The following is a 25,781-nucleotide window of genomic DNA, read 5'->3' on the forward strand; positions in this document are numbered from 1 at the left end:
CAGTGTCAGGAAACCTCACGAGCAACGTCTGGGTTCCAGGCAATTTATGACACAATAATTTTCCAAGTAGTAGCAGTTTGTCCACACAGGGTGACTCACAGAAACACTCCACGTTCCCGACCAGCGGGACTCAAGTGAGACGGGAGAATTGTCTGTCCGAAGCACTCGGAATCAGAGAGAATGTCCGTAACGATGGAAAGATGGGGACGGGGCAGTGGCGGAGGGGGTGGGGGGGTGGGGTAGTGCAGAGAGGATGAATGAGGTAGGGAGAAATAGAGAATGAGAAAGAGAGGTGGCAGACGGAGAGGAAAATGAGAAGGGGTGAGGGAGTAAAAGAGGGTGAGGGAGGGGAGAGAGAGCGAGAGGAAAACAAGGTACAGAGAGGTAGAGAAAGAGCAACATTGAGCAGAGATGAGGGAGGGAGAGAGCAACATTGAGCAGAGATGAGGGAGGGAGAGAGCAACATTGAGCAGAGATGAGGGAGGGAGAGAGCAACATTGAGCAGAGATGAGGGAGGGAGAGAGCAACATTGAGCAGAGATGAGGGAGGGAGAGAGCAACATTGAGCAGAGATGAGGGAGGGAGAGAGCAACATTGAGCAGAGATGAGGGAGGGAGGGAGAGAGCAACATTGAGCAGAGATGAGGGAGGGAGAGAGCAACATTGAGCAGAGATGAGGGAGGGAGAGAGCAACATTGAGCAGAGATGAGGGAGGGAGGGAGAGAGCAACATTGAGCAGAGATGAGGGAGGGAGAGAGCAACATTGAGCAGAGATGAGGGAGGGAGAGAGCAACATTGAGCAGAGATGAGGGAGGGAGGGAGAGAGCAACATTGAGCAGAGATGAGGGAGGGAGGGAGAGAGCAACATTGAGCAGAGATGAGGGAGGGAGAGAGCAACATTGAGCAGAGATGAGGGAGGGAGAGAGCAACATTGAGCAGCGATGAGGGAGGGAGAGAGCAACATTGAGCAGAGATGAGGGAGGGAGAGAGCAACATTGAGCAGAGATGAGGGAGGGAGAGAGCAACATTGAGCAGAGATGAGGGAGGGAGAGAGCAACATTGAGCAGAGATGAGGGAGGGAGAGAGCAACATTGAGCAGAGATGAGGGAGGGAGAGAGCAACATTGAGCAGAGATGAGGGAGGGAGGGAGCAACATTGAGCAGAGATGAGGGAGGGAGGGAGAGAGCAACATTGAGCAGAGATGAGGGAGGGAGAGAGCAACATTGAGCAGAGATGAGGGAGGGAGGGAGCAACATTGAGCAGAGATGAGGGAGGGAGAGAGCAACATTGAGCAGAGATGAGGGAGGGAGGGAGAGAGCAACATTGAGCAGAGATGAGAGAGGGAGGGAGCAACATTGAGCAGAGATGAGAGAGGGAGGGAGCAACATTGAGCAGAGATGAGGGAGGGAGGGAGCAACATTGAGCAGAGATGAGGGAGGGAGGGAGAGAGCAACATTGAGCAGAGATGAGGGAGGGAGGGAGAGAGCAACATTGAGCAGAGATGAGAGAGGGAGGGAGCAACATTGAGCAGAGATGAGGGAGGGAGGGAGCAACATTGAGCAGAGATGAGGGAGGGAGGGAGAGAGCAACATTGAGCAGAGATGAGGGAGGGAGAGAGCAACATTGAGCAGAGATGAGGGAGGGAGGGAGAGAGCAACATTGAGCAGAGATGAGAGAGGGAGGGAGCAACATTGAGCAGAGATGAGGGAGGGAGGGAGCAACATTGAGCAGAGATGAGGGAGGGAGGGAGAGAGCAACATTGAGGAGAGATGTCATCATGAGAGTTTTTTAAAAAACTTTATTCGTGGAGAGGATTGCTGGGTGTTGCTGGTTAAGTTCATTGCAGGGAGGCGAGCGAGTCACTGGGGTACATAGTGTTCAAATCTGCCAGGATTCCTGCTCCTGGTCACTTTTCACTCAATCCCTGCATGATTGATTGATGAAATCAGTCAGTATTCCCGCTCCTGTTCACTGTCCAGTGAATAACTGCATTATTCAGCGAGGGAATCATCCTGGATTTCTGCTCCAGAAAAGTAACTAACGCAGCGATAAAAATTAATTTTTTTTCAGCCGATCTTCCGACGCTGCGAAAATTGTATGAACAAAATAAATAAATAAATTAATAAATAAGAGGCGCTGCTTGGGACCTGCCATAAAGTTCAGGGACTCCTGCTGGATACAGACGGGAAGATTCCCTGGCTTGTTTGCGACGCCCCACTTAGTCAAATAGTCAACTCAGTATGAGGAGACTCATGCACTAAGGTCGCAATCATTTGGGTGTTGCATGCTTTAAATGGGTTGTCCCACGTGGGGGACGGCCGCTGCTGATAGCTCCGCCTCCTCACAACTGCCATTGGTCGGACCTTATTTTCCCCTCCCCCCCCCCCCCCCCCCCCCCCCCCCAGCCGATCATCCTGTCGCCGATTGGCCGCTGTTTGAGGGGCGGGGAGAGGCGGCGCTGCCTCGTTGCTGATTGGTCGCTTCGCTGTTTGCGGGACAGAGATTGGCGGCGCTGCGTCGGCGTCAGCGTCAGCGTCAGCGTCAGGACGGTGGCACGTCAATGTCCCGCGACTCCCACGCGCGCCAGTCCCAGTGCTTCACGGGGTTAGTCGAGTGTGAGGTTCGGCGCCCGAACTGCATCGGAAATAAAGCAAATCAAAATATAAATAAATCGGATTTGGGAAGCTGGTGAAGGGATGCGAGGTGGAGCCTTAACCACCCGAGGGGCAGAGCGGTCGCCAATTTCCGGCTCGCCGGATAGAGAAAAAAAACTCGCGCCTTTCGCATGAGCTCGGGACCCCCCCCCCCCCAACCATTGGGGGCGATGAACGCCCCAAGCAGAACCTTTTTGCAAGGGTCGGAATGCAGGGAATGTGGCAGCCTTTCGGGGCACAGCAAGATCCCAAGCCAAAAAAAAAACAACAGCACAAAGCAATAATAATGACCTGGTTAATCCTGCCTGGATACAGACGGGAAGAGTACCTGGCTTGTCTGCGACGCCCCACTTAGTCAAATAGTTGACCCTTGCCCACTTGCCATGAATAGACTCGTGCACGAGGTTGGCAGTCCCTTGGGGCCGGGTGAGGGTGGCAGGTGCTCGTGGAACTGTATCCCATTCGAGGTCAGTGCGTTCAAGGGATGGGTCTAGTTATGTATCTAGACTAGTAATCCAGAGGCTTGGACTAATAATCTGGACAACTCGGGTACGACTGAAAAAAGAGATATAATGTCGAAGCTTTTCATCTTGCACTCATCAGGACAGATGCAAGGATGCCAAATTTCAAAGGGATCAACAATTCATTCTGCGTGAGAAAAGGGTGATGACTGGTTTGGAAGTTGACTCTGTTTGGTCCAGGCGTTGCCATAGAGAATGCACCAGCAAATTAATGCTGCGCCCCCCCCCCCCCCCCACCGACCTCTCCCTCACCTTATCCACTACGCTTTTATTTAATTCAAAAAAGACAGAATGCCTGGACATGTTCCTTTTGCCTGCAGAGGACAGGTCTCTGCATATGAATATATGTAGCTTCTAGCAAGGGTAAGTGAGCCTGACTCATTATCTTAAATTTGCTATTAATGTAATTCTTAGCGCACTCAGGGTTGTTCATCAAGTGCTGTCCGATCACAGAATCACAGCTAACGGTTTCTAAAGGTGGTCTAGCAAGACCACCTCCCCCCCTCAATTGTGTCAAACTGAGGGCAACGAGGGAGGGGCAATGAATGCCACTGACACATCCTGTGAAAGGTTGATTTAAGAAAAAAAGGCAATGTTCAGGATAACCTGTGTTTAGATTACGAGCATTTGAGGGCCACAGTGAAATTAGAAAGCTCCCCGTTTATCCCCATCATGAACAGTCCCTGTTGAAGAGATGCTCCGACTTACTGTCCATTCCCTTCAGAATCAAAGGTATTAGCAGACTTGGAGGACCAGGAACAGAAGGATCAGAACTTGGGAAAACAGCAAAGGAATGGGGGCTCGGTTCCGGCTGCTCCCATTCCAGGCTCCATGTAATTTCACGTGATGTGGATCGCGCTCTGCAGCCAGTTCCAAGCGCTCGGTTGTTGAATTCCCCTGACGGTGATGCTGTTGTGAGACAGAGGGATCACCTGTGTGATTCCCCGTGCCTGGCCCTGTAAAGGTAGAGAATTCTGTCAATTTTCTCATGGCAGGGGAAGCACAGGCAGAAGTGGGAGCAGCAGTAGGCCATTCGGCCCCTCGAGTCTGCTTCTCTGTTCAATACAATCATGGCTGATCTTCTGCCTCAGCTCCATCTACCTGCACTATTCCCGTTGTCAATGTTACAGATTTTGTGACGATTGAGTGCATGACTTAGTTACGATTAATAGCAGCTCATGCTAATTGGGGAACGGTTAAGGCATGTATATAAGAACCACTTTCCACCTGTATATGGGGCCGGACATACAGTTCTGTGTATGGGATGGGAAATGCAGTCAGCACTTATACTGAGGGGAAACTGTGTGGACAGGAAACGTAGTCTGTACTTATATTATACTGAGGGGAAACTGTGGATAGGAAACACAGTCTGCACTTATACTAGGTTTTATGGATAAGCTTATGTTGAAAACAAACTGGCTCCACCTCACTCCAGGAACATATTAAGTGAGTTAACACCCTATCCCTTATTTCCTTGGGTGTCCAAAACTCTATCGATCTCGGTCTTCAATATTATCGCATGGTGACAGCACAGAAGGAAGTCATTCAGCCTCTCACGTTCCTGCTAACTCTCTGTTAAAGCAGCTCCTCTTGCCCCACTCCCCCCGCCCCTGGCCTTTTCCTCGTAGCCCTGCCATTTGTTTTCTCTTCAGGTAGTTATCCATTTTCCATTTGAAAGGCACGATTGAACCTGCCTCCACCACACCCTCAGGCACTGCATTCCCGATCCTCAGTGCTCACTGTGGAAAAAAGCTTTGCCTCATGTTGCTGTTGCTTCTTTTGGCAACACCTTAAACCTGTGCCCTCTGGCCCTCGACCATTCCGCCGGTGGGAACAGTTTCCCCTGAACTGGCTTGTTCAGCGCACTCAGAACTTGCATCTGTTCAGCGTCTTTAACAGTAAAACGTCCCTCAAGGAGCGTCACAGGGGCCAATTATCAGGCAATATTCGACACCGAGCCACATCAGGAGATATTAGGGTCAGGTGGCCAAAAGATTGGTCAAAGAGGTCGGCTTTAAGGAGCATCGTAAAGGAGAAAGAGAAAGAGAGAGAGGTGGAGAGGTCACGGGAGGGAATTGCAGAGCCTAGGGCCCCAGGCAGGTGCCAATGGTGGAGCGATGGGAATCGAGAATGCTCAATGTCAGACTTGGTGGAGCGCAGGGAAGCTGGAGGGTTGTAAGGAATGGGAGTGGATACAGAGATAGGGAGGAGGGATTTGAAAACAAAACACGAGAATTTTAATTTTCACAGGATCACAGAATTATTACAGTGCAGAAGGAGGCCATTCGGCCCGTCATGCCTGCACACTGGTTCCCCGGATGAGCCATTCTCCTGCCTTCTTCCTGCAGCCCCGCGCATTCTTCCTTTTCAGATAATAACTCAACTACCTCTCCAAGGCCTCGATGGGTCCTGCCTCCACCGCACTCTCTAGGCTGCGTGTCCCAGATCCTAGCCGCTCACTGCATGAAAAAGATTCTGCCCCATGTCTGCATTGCTTCTTTTCCCAATCTGTGTCCCCATCTGGTTCTCAAACCTTCCACCAATGGGAACAGTTTCTCCCTGTCTGCTCTGTCCAGACCGCCCCCCCCCACCTCATGATTTCGAACCCCTCTATCAAATCACCTCTCGACCTTCTCTTCTCCAAGGAAAGCAGTCCCAACTTCTCCAATCCATCTACGTAACCTCATCCCTGGAAAACCCTGTCATGAATCTTTTCTGCATCCTATCTAATGTCCGAAGCTTGAGGTGTGAATATTCAACAGAACCGCTCACGAGGGGATTTCCTGCTGAATGGTTTCACTCACCTTTCTGGATGGTTAATGTCACCTCTGCGCACACCTTCCTCCTGTGCGGGTTCATGGTGGTGACCTGACAGGTGTACAGTCCCCCGTCACTCAGGACAAGGCTGCTCAGGCTCAGGGTGGCGTCTCCCTCTGCAAACCAGCCCCGCTCCAGCTCCGTCCTGTTCCCGAACCGGGGCCCCCGCTCCGGGTTTTCCAAGTGGCTCTCCCGGCCGTACACCAGCGAGTCCTGCTCTCCCCCTCTGAGCTGCCACACCACCATGTGCTCCCCGGGAGCCCCACCGTGCCAAGTGAACAGGCAGGGCAAATCGATGGCGTCACCGGAACGGGCCTTGATTCTAACCTGCCGCTCCCCGCAGGTCAGACGCGCTGTAGGGGACAGAGATGGGGTGTGAGAAGGATTTTATCACCATTGTTGTCAAACCCTCATAGTCAGTGCGAATTATCCCACTGTTGCAATGTAGGAAATGCAGCAACCAATTTGCGCATAGCAAGATCCCAACTACAGCAACAGATAATCTGTTATTCCTAATGTTGATTGAGGGATAAATATCGATCCAATACATTGAATTTTTAATGGTACATTAATTATAGTATTAATATTTGGAGATGAAGGGTATTGTTTAATGAAGTACCTAGAGCACTTATAAAGAGAGAATGCCAGGAACCTGGTTGTTAGAAAGTAGGAGGCAGACATATGGAATGCTGCATTCTGCAGATAAACCACCAATCAAGAAAAGGATTTGTGTCTAGTTTCATCCATCATGGCTTTGGATTGATTTAACAGGTGTTTCTCCCCTGCTCTTCAAAGTAGTGGCTATGGAATCTTTGACATCCATCTACGAGGGCGTGGGTTTAACATCTCATCCAGAAGCCGGTATTTCTGACAGACCAGCACTTCCTCAGTGCTGCCCTGGGGGAGTCCACCCAGACTCGATGGTCTCGAGTGTAGATTGAATCTACGACATTCTGACCCAGGGACGAGAACTGCAGAGGGTGACCCCCTCGATGACAAACAAACTCCTTCCCAGGCTCCCTCCTTGTCCGTTGTCGTTACTGTGACTTCTTTAAATGTCCTCCAATACCTCCCCCTTGCCCTCCCTCCCCCACTCCTTCCCCCGCCTCCCCCCACCCCCCCACAGGCTGCAGAGCAGTGCTGATGCCTCTGTAGTGTTACAGGCATTTAATAGCTGGTACTGCCTGACATTGTAGCCCAACCTCTGTGGCCCTCCCAGGGACATTCAAACCCCAGCTTCCCTCACTCCATCAGAGGAAGTAAAGTTAGGTTGTTACATTGAATTTCCAGCAGAGAAACAGGCCATTGGGCCCACTCTCTCCGTGCTGATTTTTATGCACCACACGAGCCGTCCTCCCAGCCCCCTCTTCATCTCACCCCATCAGCATATCCTTCTATCCCTTTCTCCCTCGTGCGTTTATCCAGCTTCCCCCTCAAATGTATCGGTACTGTTCACCTCAACTGCGAGTTCCACATCCTCCCCGCTCCCTGGGTAAAGAAGTTGCTCCTGGATCCCTGATCGGACCTACCGAACAGCGGTGCGGGTGGTTCCTACACCGCGCGGGCTGCAGCGGTTCAAGAAGGCGGCTCACCACCACCAGCGTCTCAAGGGGGCAACTAGGGAAGTGGGGGGGGGGGGGGTGGTGGGGGTGGGTCCAGCCAGCGATACCCGCGTCCCATTAAAAATCTGACACTGGCGGCCCCTCGTCCTGGCCTCCCCTAAAAGTGGAAACATCTCTCTCATGTTGAGCCCTTTCATAATCTTCAAAGCATCGTAAAAGCCCCTTGGCCCTTTCTCTTTTTCTTGGCTCTTCAAGTGGGTCTCTTCCCTGCGCCATAAGCTTGCTATGGTTTCTACGAGAACAGCCCCGGGCCTGTTCAATCTTTGCTGATAACTATAATCTCTCATCAATCCTGTGAATCATTTCTTGGTTGAAAAGCTTGTTATCTTTCCTGCCTCTGAACCTAAATCGCTATCTGACCGCTTCCTGGTTTGTGATGTCTTGCCGCTGACTGAGTTGGTTGCCTATTGTTGGATAACTACCGAAGCGCTTTGTCGGCTTTAGGACGCCGGCCCGTGGCACCTTAAGTGGCTGCCGGTCGGCTCGGGGCGCTGGGGAACGTGGAACGCCGGTAGAAGTGGGGGGGGGGGGTTGCAAACGGCCCCTTTCACCGCTGGAGCTCTCGGGGCACAGTCTGAGGACCGCTGGCAAGCCCCCCGGGTGTCCTGGGTGGGCATGGCCGCTGGCTGAAGATGCTGGCCGCTGGCGGAGCCGTGCACCATGGCGCCCCGGAACCAACCCCCCAACCCCACCGGCCACTCGGGTGTGACGTCGCCACAGCCGGAACCCAGCTCTCCCCCCACGGCCAAAACGGCAATGTCGTCTCGCCATCAGGGCGGACGCCATGGCTGAGTTTGTTTGGTTAGCAGCGCGTTGAGGCTGCTCGGAGAGGGCTGCGGTCACTGGTTTTTGGCGACACACCTCAGGATGTCTTAGATAAACAGGTTCTCTGAGGAGATTCACCAGGACGTTGCCTGGGATGAAACATTTAAGCTACGAAGAGAGGTTGGATGGACTTGGGTTGCTTTCGTTGGAGCAGAGAAGACTGAGGGGCGACCTGATCGAGGTGTACAAGATTATGAGGGACATGGACAGGGTGGATAGGGAGCAGCTGTTCCCCTTAGTTGAAGGGTCAGTCACAAGGGGAAATAAGTTCAAGGTGAGGGGCAGGAGGTTTAGGGGGGATGTGAGGAAAAGCTTTTTTTACCCAGAGGGTGGTGAGGGTCTGGAATGCGCTGCCTGGGAGGGTGGTGGAGGCGGGTTGCCTCACATCCTTTAAAAAGTACCTGGATGAGCACTTGGCACATCATAACATTCAAGGCTATGGGACAAGTGCTGGTAAATGGGATTAGGGAGGTAGGTCAGGTGTTTCTCACGTGTCAGTTCAGACTCGATGGGCCGAAGGGCCTCTTCTGCACTGTGAGATTCTGTGATTCTTGTATTGATGTTTAACATGAGGATACCCACACTTTCGTTTCTGGCATGAACTAATAACTTGCTGATAATATTTCATAGAAAATAAATGCACATAAATTTATCACATTGAGTCACAAAAGAAGCAGTGAAATATTTATAATTTTGTTTTTTTTTGCGGGTAACATGTAAAAGTGGGTCCGATAGCTGGCCCATCTTGCCTCGTCTAAATGGTCCACAGGCGAACAATGTTGAGGGCGGCTGCTCTATGTGTTATAGACTAGAGGCGAAATTCCATCTAGTGTCCCCCCACGGCCCCCTGCCCCAACCCCAACCCCACCCCGGTGGCCTCTATTGAGTCACACAGGACAGGGAAGCCCCCCCCTGCATTGTGGTCTCCTCTACATCAGAGAGACCAAATGCAGAGTGGGTGACCGCTTTGCGGAACACCACCAGTCTGTCCGCAGGCATAACCCAGACCTCCCTGTCGCTTGCCATTTCAACACTCCTCCCTGCTCTCATGCCCACATGTCCATCCTTGGCCTGCTGTATTGTTCCAGTGAAGCCCAATGCAAACCGGAGGGACAGCACCTCACCTTCCGACTAGGCACTTTACAGCCTTCCGGACTGGATATTGAGTTCAACAGCTACAAATCTCTCCTCCATCCCCACCCCCTTTTTTATCATCCCCTTTTCTTCTGCAGTCATTTTTTTTACCCACTTGTTTTATTTTTATTCGTTTATCCGTCGTTTTCTCTCCCTTTTTTTAAATCCCATTTTCTATCCTTGTCTCCCCTCCACCACTGCCCCTTTCCCACCACCCCACCCCCCCCTTACAGGGCGGTCCTGTTACTTGTTCCAAGTTGCTCTTTCACACAATTGCTCCCCTTGTTCTGCTGTAATCACAATTCTGCTTTCCTTAGCTCCATGCCACCATGAGCAGCTTTTTATTGGCACGATCCACCGCTGTCAACAATCCCTTTGTCCTTCAGTTCATGACATCTTTGTCAATCCCTCCTTTGCCCCCACCTATCGCTGGCCTTCTGTCCAGCTCCACCTGCCCCCCCCCCCACCACCTTAAACAGTGTAAATTTTATCGCCCTTCTCTTCAGCTCTGAAGAAGGGTCATACGGACTCGAAAAGTTAACTATGTTCTCTCTCTCTCTCTCTCTCTCTCTCTCTCTCCCCCGCGCGGGTGCTGATGGTTTTTTTTCTCCAGCGTTTTCTGTTTTTACTTCAGTGTCTGCAGTGTTTGGCTTTTTAATCTGAGGAAAGTCCCCAGAACGCCGGTGTCACTCATCAAGCTGCTCATTGTATTCAGGGGATTGGCTGTGTGTGGTGAGGGGGGGGAGGTTTAACAGAACTGAAAGGATTCTTTGTTGGTTTGCTTATCGCCACTGGGAAAATGAAAGTGGTGGTGGTGAGGGCGGGGGGGGGGGGGGGGCGGGGGGAACTTTTCAAAACTTTCCAAAGTCTCTCCCCAGCTTCCTTCGATGCTGTGAGCTGCACTGCAACTTCCCCCCCAGCCCCCTCCCAACATCCGTCTGTTTGCGGAGTTTCTCCGAGTTTCTGTCTGAGACCATTGGGAGTCCCTAGGGTCAATCGCAGCTGGTCTCAAGAGATCAGAATCGTCATCCAGGCTACGTTGCTAAGACCCCCCCCCCCCACCCCCCCCACTCCACCGCTGAAAGTTGAGAGATGGTGGGACCCCCCCTTTGAAGTGAGAGGAGTGGACCAAAGATTGGGTTAAGGATCAGCCACTTCTCTTTCTACAGACCCCTGTCTCGGCTGGGAGCTCTTTGCTGGGGATTCATTGCCTTCATGGAGTTTGTTTCCCACCTCCACCACCCCCCTCCCCCCCCACCCCCGCCACTGCCCCTCTCTCCCCACCCCCCAGCCACCATCCCCACCCCTGCTCTCACTCCCCCTCCGCCCTGAATTGCCCTGCTGCCCGGCGGATGGACAGCGCAGCGCGGACGAACTGGTTGCTTGGGGGGGAGCGGAAACGCGGAAAGGAGGCCGTTCAGCCCATCGCGCCTGTGCCAGCGAGGTGGAGCTGCCCAGCCTAATCTCACTTTCCAGCCCGTGGGCTTCCAGCATTTCAAGTGCAGAATTCAAGTATTTTTTTTCTTAAAATGTGACGAGGGTTTCCGCCTCTGTCACCATTTTGAGGCAGTGAGTTTTATCCTCAACTCCCCTCTAAACCTTCTCCCAATTAGTTTAACTCTCTGGGTTACTGAGTGCTCTGCTGAAGGGAAATAGGTCATTCCTTGTCCACTCCATCAAGGCCCCCTCATCATTTACTAAATCTCTACTCGGCCTCCTCTGCTCCAAAGAAAACAACCCCAGCCTATTCCAATCTCTCCTCGCTGCCAAAATGCGCCGGTCCTGGGAACATCCTCTGTAAATCTGCTCCGCACCCTTGCTAGCACAGTCACTTCCTTCCTGTCGGGGGGGTGACCAGAAGTGTACACTGTGCACGAGCTGGGTCTAGAAAGTGTTTACGACAGTTCCAACGTAACCTTCCTTATTTTCCATGAACAGAAAGTGTCCCGTTTGCCATCTTAATCATCTTATCTCCCTGTCTTGCCACCTTCAGAGGTCTGTGCCGTGCTCGGTCCCTCTGTTCCACTACGCTTCTTAGTATTCCACTATTGATAATGTATTCCCTTACCTTGTCATAGCATCAGTACTGCACAGGAGGAGGCCATTCAGCCTATCGAGTTCATGCCAGCTCTCTGTAGTCAGTCCCATTCGCCCCCCCGCTCTATCCCCGTATCCCCTGCGAGTTTATTTCCCTCGAGCGCCCATCCAATTTCCTTTTGAAATCATTCATCGTCTCCGCTTCCACCCCGCTCGTAGGCAGTGAGTTCCAGGTCATTACCGCTCGCTGAGTTAAAAAAAGTTCTTCCTCACACCACCACCACCACCACCACAACCACCACCACAAGCACCACCACCACACACACACACACACACACACACACACCCCCCCCCCCGCCAAAATCTGTTTCTCCTAGATCTTGTACCATTAGCGGATGGGAAGAGCTTTTCTTTGCCGACCTTATCTAAACCTGTCATAATCTCGTGCGCCTCCACCAGTCTCCCCTCACTCTCCTTTACTCCAAGATGAGCAGCCCCAGCTTCTCCAACCTAACCTTGTGACTGATGCCCCCCATCCCTGGAACCATCCTGGTAAATCTCCTCTGCACCTTCTCAAGGACCCTCACATTCTTCCATCCTGGACCTACCATCGAGCAACAATGTGCTCTGCATTGACAATAACCCACTCTCTACTTGATATACCAGAGGAGTGTCACTTACCTGCCCCAGTCATCCCAGTGAAAAGCATAAGGACAAGACCCAGTTTGACGATCTCCATGCTGCTCTGATAACACTGCTACTGAGCTGATGTAAACTGTGACAGTGATTTTCTTAATCATTCTAGATATTTCCTCTGAACTCCCTGTCGTTAAGAAATCCCCCATGACTAATTTTTTGCAATCGGAAGTTTACAGAAAAAATTCCCTGGATAAACCCCTTACGTTTCATTTGAAACATTTCAGAGAAGGTTCACTAGGTTGAATTCCTGGTATGAAGGGGGTTTGCTTCACAGAATTACACAGTGTAGAAGAGGCCCTGCGGCCCATCGAGTCTGCACCGACACGTGAGAAACACCTGACCTACTTATCTAACCCCATTTACCAGCACTTGTCCCATAGCCTTGAATGTTATGATGTGCCAAGTGCTCATCCAGGTACTTTTTAAAGGATGTGAGGCAACCCGCCTCCACCACCCTCCCAGGCAGCGCGTTCCAGACCGTCACCACCCTCTGGGTAAAAAAAGTTTTTCCTCACATCCCCCCTAAACCTCCTGCCCCTCACCTTGAACTTATGTCCCCTCGTGACTGACCCTTCAACTAAGGGGAACAGCTGCTCCCTATCCATCCTGTCCATGCCCCGCATAATCTTGTACACCTCAATCAGGTCACCCCTCAGTCTTCTCTGCTCCAACAAAAACAACCCAAGTCCATCCAACCTCTCTTCATAACTTAAATGTTTCATCCCAGGCAACATAGAACCATAGAACACCACAGCACAGAAAACAGGCCATTCGGCCCTTCTAGTCTGTGCCGAAATATTATTCCGCTAATCCCATTGACCTGCACCCAGTCCATAACCCTCCAGACCTCTCCCATCCATGTATCTATCCAATTTATTCTTAAAACTTAAGAGTGAGCCCGCATTTACCACATCAGATGGCAGCTTGTTCCACACTCTCACCTTTCGCTGAGTGAAGAATTTCCCCCTAATGTTCCCCCTAAACCTTTCCCCTTTCACCCTAAAGCCATGTCCTCTCGTGTTTATCTCTCCTAATCTAAGTGGAAAGAACCTACTCACATTTACTCTGTCTATACCCCTCATAATTTTGTAAACTTCTACCAAATCTCCCCTCATCCTTCTACGCTCTAAGGAATAAAGTCCTAATCTGTTTAATCTTTCCCTGTAACTCAACTCCTTAAGACCCGGCAACCTCCTGGTGAATCTCCTCTGCACCCCATCCAGTGCAATCACATCCTTCCTATAATGTGGCTGCACACAGTACTCCAGCTGTGGCCTCACTAAGGTTCTAAACAACTCCAACATGATCTCCTTTTGTAATCTATGCCTCAGTTGATAAAGACGTGTCCCATATGCTTTTTTCACCACCCCACTAACATGCCCCTCTGCCTTCAGAGATTTATGGACACACATGCCAAGGTCCCTTTGTTCCTCAGAACTTCTTGGTGTTATGCCGATCATTGAGTACTTGCTTGCCAAATTACTCCTTCCAAAGTGTATCACCTCACACTTTTCAGGGTTAAATTCCATCTGCCACTTTTCTGCCCATTTGACCATCCCATCTGTATCTTTTTGTAGCCCAAGACACTCAACCTCACTGTTAACCACCCGGCCAATCTTTGTGTCATCCGCAAACTTATTAATCCTACCCCCTACATAGTCATCTATGTCGTTTATATAAATGATGAATAATAGGGGACCGAGCACAGATCCCTGTGGTACACCACTGGACACTGGCTTCCAGTCACTAAAGCATCCTTCTGACATCACCCTCTGTCCCCTACAACTAAGCCAATTTTGAATCCACCTTATCAAATTACCCTGTATCCCATGTGCATTTGCCTCCTTTATAAGTCTCCCATGTGGGACCTTGTCAAAGGTTTTGCTGAAATCCTTATAAACTACATCAACTGCACTACCCTCACCTACACACCTGGTCACCTCCTCAAAAAATTCAATCAAATTTGTTAGGCCTGACCTCCCTCTGACAAAGCCATGCTGACTATCCCTGATTAAACCTTGCCTCTCCAAGTGGAGATAGATTCTCTCCTTCAGAATTTTCTCTAATTGTTTCCCTACCACTGATGTGAGACTCACTGGCCTGTAGTTCCCTGGCTTATCACTACAACCCTTCTTAAATAGCGGAACCACATTGGCTGTTCTCCAGTCCTCTGGCACCTCCCCCGTGGCCAGAAAGGAATTAAAAATTTGGGTCAGAGCCCCTGTGATCTCCTCCCTTGCCTCCCTCAGCAGTCTGGGACACAAATCATCTGGACCTGGAGATTAGTCCACTTTTAAGCCGGCCAACACCTCCAATACCTTGTCACTCCCTGTAACAATTTGCTCAAGAACCTCGCAGTCTCACTCCCCGAGTTCGATATCTTCATCTTCATTCTCTTGGGTGAAGACGGATGTGAAGTATTCGTTCAACACTCTACCGATATCCTCTGGCTCCACCCATAGATTGCCCCCTCGGTCCCTTATGGGCCCTACTCTTTCCTCGGTTACCCTCTTCCCATCGATATACTTTTGGAATATCTTGGGATTTTCCCTACTTTTACCAGCCAGAGCTTTCTCATATCCCCTCTTTGCTCTCCTAATTGCTTTCTTAAGCTCCACCCTCCACTTTCTGTACTCCACTAATGCCTTCGTTGATTTGCTTCCCTTGTACCTGCTAAAAGCCTCTCTTTTCCTTCTCATCGTATCCTGAATATCTCTGGTCATCCATGGTTCTCTGGGTTTGTTACTCCTTCCTATCATCCTAGAGGGAACATGTTGAGCCTGTACCCTCCCCATTTCCTTTTTGAACCATACCCTCCCCCCACCGTCACTGTTCTTCTGCAGATTTCCCCACAAGTAGCTGTTCCCAGTCTACCTTGGCCAGATCCTGCCTTATTTTACTAAAATTCCCTCCCTCCCAATCCAAAACATTTTTTTGCAACTTGTCTATTTCTTTGTCCATAACAAGCTTAAATTGCACCATGTTGTGTTCGCTATCACTAAAATGCTCCCCCACCACCACCTCAGCCACCTGTCTGGCTTCATTCCCCAGAATTAGGTCCAGCACTGCACCGTCCCTTGTTGGACCCTCTACGTGTTGACCTAAAAAGTTCTCCTGTAGACATTTCAAGAAATCCACTCCATCCAAACCCTTAACACTATGTCTATGCCAATTAATGTTGGGAAAGTTGAAATCACCTTATTGTTATTGTTTTTACACACCTCCACAAATTGTGCACATATTTGCTCCTCAATTTCCCATCGACTATCTGGGGGTCTATAATAAACACCTAACAATGTGGCTGCCCCTTTTTTATTCCTAAGCTCGACCCGCAAAGATTCATTCGATGCCCCCTCCAAGATATCATCTCTCCTTGCTGCAGTAACTGACTCCTTAACTAATAATGCAACACCTCCTCCTCTTCTACTCCCTCTGCTGTCTCGCCTGAAGATTCTATATCTCGGAATGTTGAGCTGCCAATGCTGCCCCTCCCTCAACCATGTCTCAGTGATGGCTACTATATCACAATTCCGCATGTCAATCCTTACCCTTAACTCATCCATTTTACCTGTAATACCCCTTGCCTTACTCCCTTGAAATTTAATGTAGCTGTACTCCCCCTGACTTGATTGTTTTACTGTATTATGATGTGCCCCTATTCTACTAACATTCTGTGTCCCCTCCCCTGCCGAATTAGTTTAAACTCCTCCAAACAGCACTAGCAAACCCGCCCAGCAAGGATGTTAGTCCTGCTCTGGTTCAGATGTAGACTGTCCTGCTTGTACAGGTCCCACCTTCCCCAGGAACGGTCCCAGTGATCCAGGAATCTAAAACCCTCCCCCCTGCTCCAACTCTTAAGCCACGTATTCGTCTGCACTATTCTCCTATTTCTGAGCTCATTAGCACTTGGCACTGTGAGTAATCCAGAGATTACAACCCAAGAGGTCTTGCTTTTTGGTCTACTGCCTAACTCCCTGAATTCTTAAGGCAAGATCTCATCCCTCTTTCTACCTATGTCATTGGTACCAACTTGTACCTTGACATCTACCTTATCACCCTCCCCCTTCAGGATGCCCTGCAGCCGTTCAGTGACATCCCGGACCCTGGCACCAGGGAGGCAACACACCTTCCTGGAGTCATGTTGACGGCCACAGTAGCACCTATCTGTTCCCCTGACTATAGAATCCTCTATTACTATTGCTTTTCCTCTCTTCCTCCCCTCCTGTACAGACAGGCTGCTTATGGTGCCAGAAGCTTGACTCTGTCTGCACTCCCTGGAGGAACCATCAGCCTCCAAAACGGAATACCAATTTGCGAGCAGGACCCCAGGGGACTCCTGAACTACCTGCCTGTTTCTCTTGGACTGCCTGGTAGTCACCCATTCCCTTCCTTCCTCAAGTCCCTTCAGCTGTGGTGTGACTACCTTTATAAACATTCTATCCACAATGCTCTCAGCCTCCCAGATGCCCACAGTGTTCCCAGCCACCGTTCCAGCTCTGAAACCCGAGCTTCCAGGAGCTGCAGCTGGACACACTTCCTACATACATGCTGGTCTTGGGCATCCAGGGTCCGGGATGTTCCCGGCTTCCCACATGGAGCACGAAGAGCACACCACGGCTTTGAGCTCTCCTGCCATGACTTATCCCTTTAAATTAAACCTTTTAAATCAATTACTCTAGGGCCCTTCTTTCATGATCCTCATTATTATGAAGAAAGGTTGAGCAGGTTGGGCCTACACTCATTGGAGTTTAGAAGAATGAGAGATATCCTCAAACAACATCAGTAAAACAGATTGCCCGGTCAATATCCCATTGCTGTCTGTGGGAGTTTGTTGTGTGCAATTTGGCTGCCATATTTCCTACATTACATCAATGACTAAACGCGAAAAGGTATTAAATTGGCTGTAAAGCGCTTTGGGATGTCCTGAGGTTGTGAAAGGCGATATAGAAATGTAAGAATGTTTGTTTATCTTTCCTTACACCCCACTTCTTTGCCCCATCCACCCTCCCCTCAAAAAAATACCTGTGTGGAGATCCTGGCCTCCTTCGTCACCGTGATGGAGATTTTCTATTCACTTTTCACATCCCTTACCCTTTCTGACTTCCTTCCCCCAAGGTTTCCCGGCACCATCCACCCATTTCCCCTAACCCTTCCTCTTATTCCTCCCCAATCCTCCCTCACGCCCTCTCTGAGATCATCATTTTAAAAATTCTGTCTTGGAGTTATGGCAGATGATGTGTGCCAGGCAGATCCAATCCATGAGGTAAACTTTCTCGTGCTACCGCAACGGTTTTGCAATTTATATTTATTACGAAATGCTTGCACTGAATACAGAAGTAAAAAGTCCATCAAGACCTTTAGAGATTTTTAAAAATTAAATTAAAATATTTATTAACAAAATAAAATATTTCAAGCACATACATCAGACTACAGTTACCATTATAATAACCTCTAAAGTTCCTAATTAACCTGACTCCCAGTTAAACTCCCTTTAAGGCAACTATCCAAAAATAGATTTTACATTTAAAACAGACTCCACAAATGAACAATACCTGGACAATGGAATTCCAAATGGCCTTTTCCCCATCTTCAGTTCTGTAAGACATTAGACTGATGCACAAATGTTGGATGCTTCATTAAGGCTTTTCACACACTCCTATTAAATCTACATGGCCTTCTCTTGACACATAACCTTTCATTCTCCTTTCACAAAACTATGAGCTGTGGATTTATCTGCCTTCACTTTTTCATCACTTGCTGTGATATCTTTAAATGTTCCCTAGCCAATTCACATGCCCAGTTCAATCGTTCTCTGAAGTTTGATACATAATCCAGGAGAGTAGTTTCCGAATTCTGACCCACCAATTCCTCATGAATAAACTTTAGTGGTCCCCTTACTTCATGACCATAGGGGAGGCAGTAGTGGTGTAGTGATATTGTCACTGGACTAGTAATTCAGAGACCCAGCTTAATGCTCTGGGGACCAGGGTTCGAACCCACAACCATTGTTGAAACCATCAATTGTTGTCAAAACCCATTTGGTTCACTAGTGCCCTTTAGGGAAGGAAATCTGCTGTCCTTACCTGGTCTGGCCCACGTGATTCTTAAATGCCCTCTGAAATGGCCCAGCAAGACACTCAGTTGTATTAAGCCGCTACAAAGCCTCAAAAAAGGAATGGAACTGGCACCACACCAGAAGCGACAACAGCAATCTCAGCCCTGTCGACCCTGCAAAGTCCTCCTTATTAACATATAGGGGCTAGTGCCAAAATTGGGAGATCTGTCATCCTCATGGAATCATATCTTACAGATAATGTCCCAGGCATCACCATCACCATCCCTGGGTATGTCCTGTCCCACCGGCAGGACAGACCCAGCAGAGGTGGTGGCACAGTGGTATACAGTCAGGAGGGAGTTGCCCTGGGAGTCCTCAACATCGACTCTGGACCCATGAAGTCTCATGGCATCAGGTCAAACATGGGCAAGGAAATCTCCTGCTGATTACCATGTACCACCCTCCCTAAGCTGATGAATCAGTGCTTCCTCCATGTCGAACACCACTTGGAGAAAGCACTGAGGATGGTAAGGGCACAGAGTGTACTCTGGGTGGGGACTTCAATGTCCATCACCAAGAGTGGCTCGGGAGCACCATTACTGACCGAGCTGGCTGAGTCCAAAATGCTAGACTGGGTCTGTGGCAGGTGGTGAGAGAACCAACAAGAGAGAAAAACATACTTGAACTCATCCTCACCAACCTGCCTGCCGCAGATGCATCTGTCCATGACAGTATCAGTAGGAGTGACCACCGCACAGTCGTTGTGGAGACAACTTCCTGCGTTCACATTGAGGATACCCTCCATCATGTTGTGTGGCACTACTACCGTGCTAAATGGGATAGATTTCAAACAGATCTAGCAACTCAAGACTGGGCATCCATGAGGCTCTGTGGGCCATCAGCAGCAGCAGAATTGTATTTGAACACAATCTGTAACCTCATGGCCTAGCATATCCTCCACTCTACCATTACCATCAAGCCAGGGGATCAACCCTGGTTCAATGAAGAGTGCAGGAGGGCATGTCAGGAGCAGCAACAGGCATACCTAAAAATGAGGTGTCAACCTAGTGAAGCTATAACACAGCATAAGCAGCAAGTGATAGACAGGGATAAGCGACCCCACAACCAACGGATCAGATCTAAGCTCTGCAGTCCTGCCTCATACAATCATGAACGGTGCTGGACAATTAAACAACTCACGGGAGGAGGAGGCTCCACAAATATCCCCACCTCAATGATAGGGGAGACCAGCACATCAGTGCAAAAGATAAGGCTGAAGCATTTGCAACAATCTTCAGCCAGAAGTGTTGAGTCCATCTCGACCTCCTCCAGAGGGCCCCAGCATCACTGATGCCAGTCTTCAACTAATCCAATTTACGCCACATAATGTCAAGAAGTAGCTGAAGGCACTGGATACTGCAAATGCTAGACTGGGTCTGTGGCAGGTGGTGAGAGAACCAACAAGAGAGAAAAACATACTTGAACTCATCCTCACCAACCTGCCTGCCGCAGATGCATCTGTCCATGACAGTATCAGTAGGAGTGACAATATTTCGGCAATAATACTGCAGATTTGTGCTCCAGAACTGGCTGCACCCCTGCCTAAGCTGTTCCAGTACAGCTACAACACTGGCATCTACCCGGCTATGTGGGTTGGTCCAAACATGGACAAAAGAGCTGAACTCCAGAGGTGAGGTGAGAGTGACTGCCCTTGACATCAAGGCAGCATTGACAGAGTGTGGCATCAAGGAGCCCTAGCAAAACTGGGGTCAATGGGAATCAGGGGGAAAACTTTCCTCTGGTTGGAGTCATACCTAGTACAAAGGAAGATGGTTGTGGTTGTTGGAGGTCAGTCATCTCAGTTCCAGGACATCACTGCAGGAGTTCCTCAGGGTAGTGTCCTCAGCCCAACCATCTTCAGCTGCTTCATCAATGACCTTCCTTCCATCATAAGGTCAGAAGTGAGGATGTTCGCTGATGATTGCACAATGTTCAGAACCATTCGTGACTCCTCACATACTGAAACATGTCCAAATGCAGCAAGACCTGGACAATATACAGGCTTGGGCTGACAAGTGGCAAGTAACATTCGTGCCACACAAGTGTCAGGCAATGACCATCTCCAACAATAGAGAAGCTAACCATCGCCCTTTTGCATTCAATGATACTACCATCACTGAATTCTCCACTATCAACATCCAAGGGGGTTACCATTGACCAGAAACTGAACTGGACCAGTCATATAAATACTGTGGCTACAAGAGCAGGTCAGAGGCTAGGAATCCTGTGATGAGTAACTCACCTCCTGACTCCCCAAAGCCTGTCCACCATCTACAAGACACAAGTCATTTGCCTGGATGAATGCAGCACCCACGACACTCAAGAAGCTTGACACTATCCAGGACAAAGCAGCCCCGCTTGATTGGCACCCCATCCACAAACATTCACTCCCTCCACCACCAATGCACAGTAGCAGCAGTGTGTACCATCTACAAGATGCAGTGCAGGAATTCACCAAGGCTCCTTAGACAGCACCTTCCAAACCCATGACCATAACCATCTAGAAGGACAAGGGCAGCAGATATATGGGAACACCACCACCTAGAAGTTCCTCTCCAAGCCACTCACCATCCTGACTTGGAAATACATCGGCCGTTCCTTCACTGTCACTGGGTCAAAATCCTGGAACTCCCTCCCTAACAGCACTGTGGGTGTACCTACACCACATGGACTGCAGCGGTTCAAGAAGGTAGCATCTCACCACCACCTTCTCAAGGGGCAATTAGGAATGGGCAATAAATGCTGGCCCAGCCAGCGAAGCCCTCATCCTGTGAAGGATCAAAAAAATAGACTAATTCAAAAGGACTAAATCCATTCCTTTTAGGGCCATTCCTAAAAGCAAATAACAAAAATGGAATTCCCCAACCCAGTCCTGTGGATAATGCTGACTATAAACCCTCATCATGGTTTTTAAAGTTTGATACCATCTTTCCAAAGCCCCTTGTGATTCAGGATGGTAAGCTGTTGACTTAAACTGTTTTATCCCCAGACTGTTCATTACTTCCTTAAACAGCTGCCACGTGACATTTGAACGCTGATCTGATTGTTTTTCTTTTAGCAAGCCATATCTTGTAAAAAAAATTTAGTCAACTCTTCCACAGTTCTCTTTGCTGTAATATTTCTCAAAGGTATAGCTTCTGGAAACCTTGTAGACACATCCATTATTGTCAGCTTGTACTGATTTCCACTTTTAGTCTTAGGGAGGGGTCCTACACAATCAATAATAACCCTAGTAAAAGGTTCTTCAAATGCTTGAATTGGAATTAAAGGTGTCGGCTTAATCACTGCTTGTGCTTTCCCTATCAACTGATGTGTGACATGTTCTACAGAATTTGACTACATCTCTATGCAATCCAGGCCAATAAAAATGTTTCTGTATTTTCCCCTGTGTTTTTATAATTCCTAAATGTCCCCCTATTGGAATTTCATGTGCTATTCTCAGTATCTCATTTGTACAGCTAGACAGTCTAACAATCTGATGCATGTCCTTCCATTTTTCACCTGCTGAAACTTGATACAGTCACCACTTCCTCATTAACACGTTACCCTTAAAGTAATAACATTCTGGAATACATTCTGCCTCTGTTTCTGAGTAAGCTGTCTGACATAACTGCTTTATTCATGGATCATTTTGCTGTAGCTCTACCAACTGCCTTGAGCTAAACACTTCACCTGAATTCTCTTCCATTCTCTCTTCCTGAAAAATGTTATCAAAGGCAGTATCAGCTAATTGAGCTTTAACACCTTGTCCTTGCCTTTTAACTTCCTCTTCTTCCTGTTTCAACCTGTGAGCTTGTGATCTTGTTACCACACAATCTGGAAACAATGCAGGATGTTCTTTCTGTTGAAAGTGCTGCCACAGGCTGCTCAACTACTGTAGGCATCACCCACCTCTGTGACCCAGCTACGTCATCACCTAAAATAAATTGAACCCCTGCAATGGGCAATTTTTCCACTACTCCAACAATCACCTCACCAGTTTTCCACTTACTCTTTAAATTTACCTTTCACAATGGGTTTAAGATCTCCATCAACCCCGCTTATCATCCCTTAAGGGCATATTATGACAGTAGAGGTTGCAGACTTGGAGTGTGCTGTCAAGGGAGCCTTAGTGAGTTGCTTTAGTGCATTTTATATATGGTACGCACTGCTGCCGCTGTGTGTCTGTGGCAGAGGGAGTTAATGTTGAAGGTGGTGTTTGGGATGCCATTCAAGCTGACTGAATCGTCCCGGATGATGTCAAGTTTCTTAAGTGTTTTTGGAGCTGGCTGCACTCATCTAGCCAAGTGGAGAGTATTCCATATAGTGGGGGGATTCAGAGATGGAAATGCCATTAAATGCCAAGGAGAGATGGATAGATTCTCTCTTGTTGAAATGGTCATTGCCAGGCACTTGTGTGGCGCTAATGTTACTTGCCGTTTGTCAGCCCAAGCCTAAATGTTGTCCAGCTCCAAAGGAAATAGTCCCCATCACTTGAAATCTTCAAAGATTATCTTTAGGTTATTCCCATGTATAAGTTTTCATTATCAGGGCTACCATCTCAGCAGGTCATGTCTGTTTTGGTTAAAGCTACCCATATAAATGTTGGCAGAATATAAAAATTAGTCTGTGATGCTGACACAGCTCAAGCAGAAGCTGAAGAAGCAAGTCTTGCCCGTGAGACCCACCTCCTATTCCGTCATACCTGTTCCTACTAATCTGCTGATCACTCAACATCCACCCACCCAACCCCCTGGCCCGGCCCCCCAGGTGAGTAGATATTATAAATGGGATCCTCATTGTTAGACCCATTTCAGGAACACACCCTTGACCCTTTTATTATTGCCATTGGCTGCCCATGTGTTGGTGGTGTAGTGATAATATTGCTGGCTAGCAATGCAGATATCCGAGCTATGCTCTGGGGGCACAGATTCACGTCCCACCACCACTGGCAGTTGAACTTAAACTCAGTTAGTAAATCTAGAACACATAGCTAGTAAACAGTGTGTCTTAAAGAAGTCTTCAGTTGGTTAACTATAAGTCTTTATAAACAACTAAAACTATTTATTCATGTACAGTAAAGGATACAGGCTCGGGGCTATCTACATGATTAGGTATTTACACATCTCTGCTCAACACCACACTGCCCTAAGTCATGTGCCTTCTTCCATCATTTTGTGGGTGGTACATTAACAGTGTATGCGTAAGACCCTTATACTGCACCTCCCCGCAAGCCTTTATCTAATGTATATTGAGTTACACTGATTTACTTTATCTCTTACGTTGTATTGGTTTCATACATTTACCTTGTTGTTCCTACATTATTGTTATTACCAGATTAGCACGATTACAACATTCTCACTACCCCATCTCACTCCTTCAAGGCTTTGAATTTCAAGGTTCAGGCAATCTGAAGACCTTTCAACCCTGCCATATCCCCTTTGCAGTTCTGGTTGGAGGAGTGGTAGGCTTTATTGCTGGTTCTTCCGGATTGACTTGGAAGCTGGGCTGGCATCTGGGCATGCTTTCATTCTTTTCCTCCACTCCTTCTTGCCGAACCACACTTGGTCGATTCGGCTGCTGCAGTGCTCAGTAGTTACTGCTGCACCCACACTGTTTCTTGTGGGGAGGACGAACGCGCATTCGTCTCCTTGTCGCTTCTTTCTCTTCTTCTTCCGCCGAGTGGGACTTCCTGGTGCCCCTGTGCAGCTGGGGAAGGGCATTCCTGTAACGGTTTTGTTGTACACTCACTTCTGCTTTTGCTGTCGACTGGGTTCCAGTATCTCTTGTGGCCGTTGTATGCTGGCTGGAAGTTGCAGTATATACACAGCGGTTGCACTGTTGACCAGCTGTAGTGTCGTCGGCGCTGGAGGTAGAGACTTCTTGGACTGGGTCATGGTTACCTCCTAGATGATTGGCTGGTCTGACCATTGAGGCTCTTCTGTGACCTGCTCTGCAAAGAGAGAAGGCAGTTTAGAGCTGAAGTCTCAGTAATTGTTGGGAGGGTGTTGGTTACTGTGTGTCTTCAAAGGATTAACTGTAAGTCTTTATAAACTACTGGAACTTTTTACACATGTACAGCACAGGGTGAAGGCAAGGAGCTATCTCCATGATTAGGTCTTTACATGTCACTGCTCAACACCTCACTACCCTCCAGATCATGTGTCTTCTTCCATCACTGTGTGGCTGGTATTGTCTCACATTAACCCTGTATATGCCACCTCACCCCACTCTTTAGTGTTTGAGAACTCGGGACCATGCAGTTCTGTTTTGAATGACAGTGGCTGTCTTTGTATCTTTTGCTGTCTTGGGGAGATTCAAGGTTACACAGGTATCCCTGTATAGGAGAGAGAAAGGTTGGTTACGGATGAGGTACATCAGCTTAAAGATCTGTTTGCTGCCATGCCTTAGTGGTTCCAGGATCATACCATTGACTGCAAGTCGGAATCCTCTGGGCCCTTAAAGTGGAGTGTCCGTTGTTCGGAGCCAGAGGTCTTTCAGCCATGGTTCATTGTCATGCTGGCACCTGAATCTAATTTAAAAATTGTTAGTTAACCATTCACAGGGACGTCTGCAGTCCAAAATGAGAAAGCAAGATCTTTGACCTCACTCAAGAAGCTTGGCTGTGTGTGTGTATCTTCTGGGTTTGCAGCCTTGACCTTGTGGATCATTTTACGAACTCCGCGCGTTTCAGGGGTAGTGCCTTGCAGGAGTTTCCCAAGGTGTCCAATCTTGCTTCAGAGGGAGCGTTGGGCTATGCTACAGGGTCACCGGCCTCTCCTGTGAGGGCACTTTGCACCGCTGCACGGGCAAGGTTGCTCTGCTGGGGCGTCCAGGAGCTGCTTTCCTGGATTTAGAGTGTTCCTGTGTCACGGTAGCCTGACAGGCTGGGCTGAGGGTTGGACTCTGCACCATGTTTTATTCACTCCCCTTAAGATTGTCCTGTGCTGCTTACAGAACTCTGACCATCTGCCATCTGGATTGCCCTGCCCAAGGTCAGATTTTCCTTAGCCCGTAGCAGATCAGAGTGTGTGTCGTCTCTCACTCCCATCACTATTCTGTCTCTGATGAGTTCAGACTTTCAGCCATGTAGAGATCATTTATGAAGGGATCGATAGGTTTCAATCGCAGTTGGACCCTCTTATTGAATTTAGCTCTCTAGTTACTTCTTGGGTTAAAGCAAAGCCAAAAGATTTTAGTACCACCTTGAATTTGACAAATAATTCATTAATTCCCTGTCTTACAATTATGTCATCTGCATTTGGGCCTATTGAGTGAAGCGGTATGTTCACCTACTATTCTTCTGATTTTTTATTTAACCAGAAGCAATGCTGTATCTTAAGAATCTTTTCCTCCAAAGACCCCAATGTTGTGATTGGT

At 48.7% G+C, this 25,781-nt stretch overlaps 1 protein-coding gene across 3 annotated transcripts; it reads right to left on the reverse strand.

Moving 5' to 3' along the window:
* Positions 1-1,808: 1,808 nt before the first annotated feature.
* Positions 1,809-12,378, reverse strand: LOC121272316. Of its 3 annotated transcripts, none has more exons than XM_041178924.1 (4): positions 12,290-12,378; positions 5,978-6,343; positions 3,882-4,129; positions 1,809-1,922 (listed from the first exon to the last, which is right to left on the reverse strand). In XM_041178924.1, exons 1-3 carry the CDS (start codon positions 12,345-12,347, stop codon positions 3,909-3,911), a joined length of 645 nt encoding a protein of 214 aa, XP_041034858.1. In that variant the 5' UTR covers positions 12,348-12,378; the 3' UTR covers positions 1,809-1,922; positions 3,882-3,908. The 3 variants fall into 3 exon arrangements, with proteins under 3 accessions (XP_041034858.1, XP_041034855.1, XP_041034856.1); XM_041178921.1 differs by having other exon boundaries at positions 1,809-2,082; XM_041178922.1 differs by lacking the exon at positions 1,809-1,922 and adding an exon at positions 2,427-2,632.
* Positions 12,379-25,781: the final 13,403 nt, after the last annotated feature.

The sequence above is a fragment of the Carcharodon carcharias genome, chromosome 33 (genome assembly GCF_017639515.1).
Source record: "Carcharodon carcharias isolate sCarCar2 chromosome 33, sCarCar2.pri, whole genome shotgun sequence".
NCBI classification, from domain to species: Eukaryota; Metazoa; Chordata; class Chondrichthyes; order Lamniformes; family Lamnidae; genus Carcharodon; species Carcharodon carcharias.

Coding starts and splice junctions, on each gene's coding strand:
- LOC121272316 (XM_041178924.1), bottom strand. CDS start 12,347: ATGGAGATCGTCAAACTGGGTCTTGTCCTTATGCTTTTCACTGGGATG. Junction 6,344..12,289: donor CACTGGGATGACTGGGGCAG/GTAAGTGACACT, acceptor TGTCCCCTACAG/CGCGTCTGACCTGCGGGGAG. Junction 4,130..5,977: donor GACATTAACCATCCAGAAAG/GTGAGTGAAACC, acceptor CTACCTTTACAG/GGCCAGGCACGGGGAATCAC.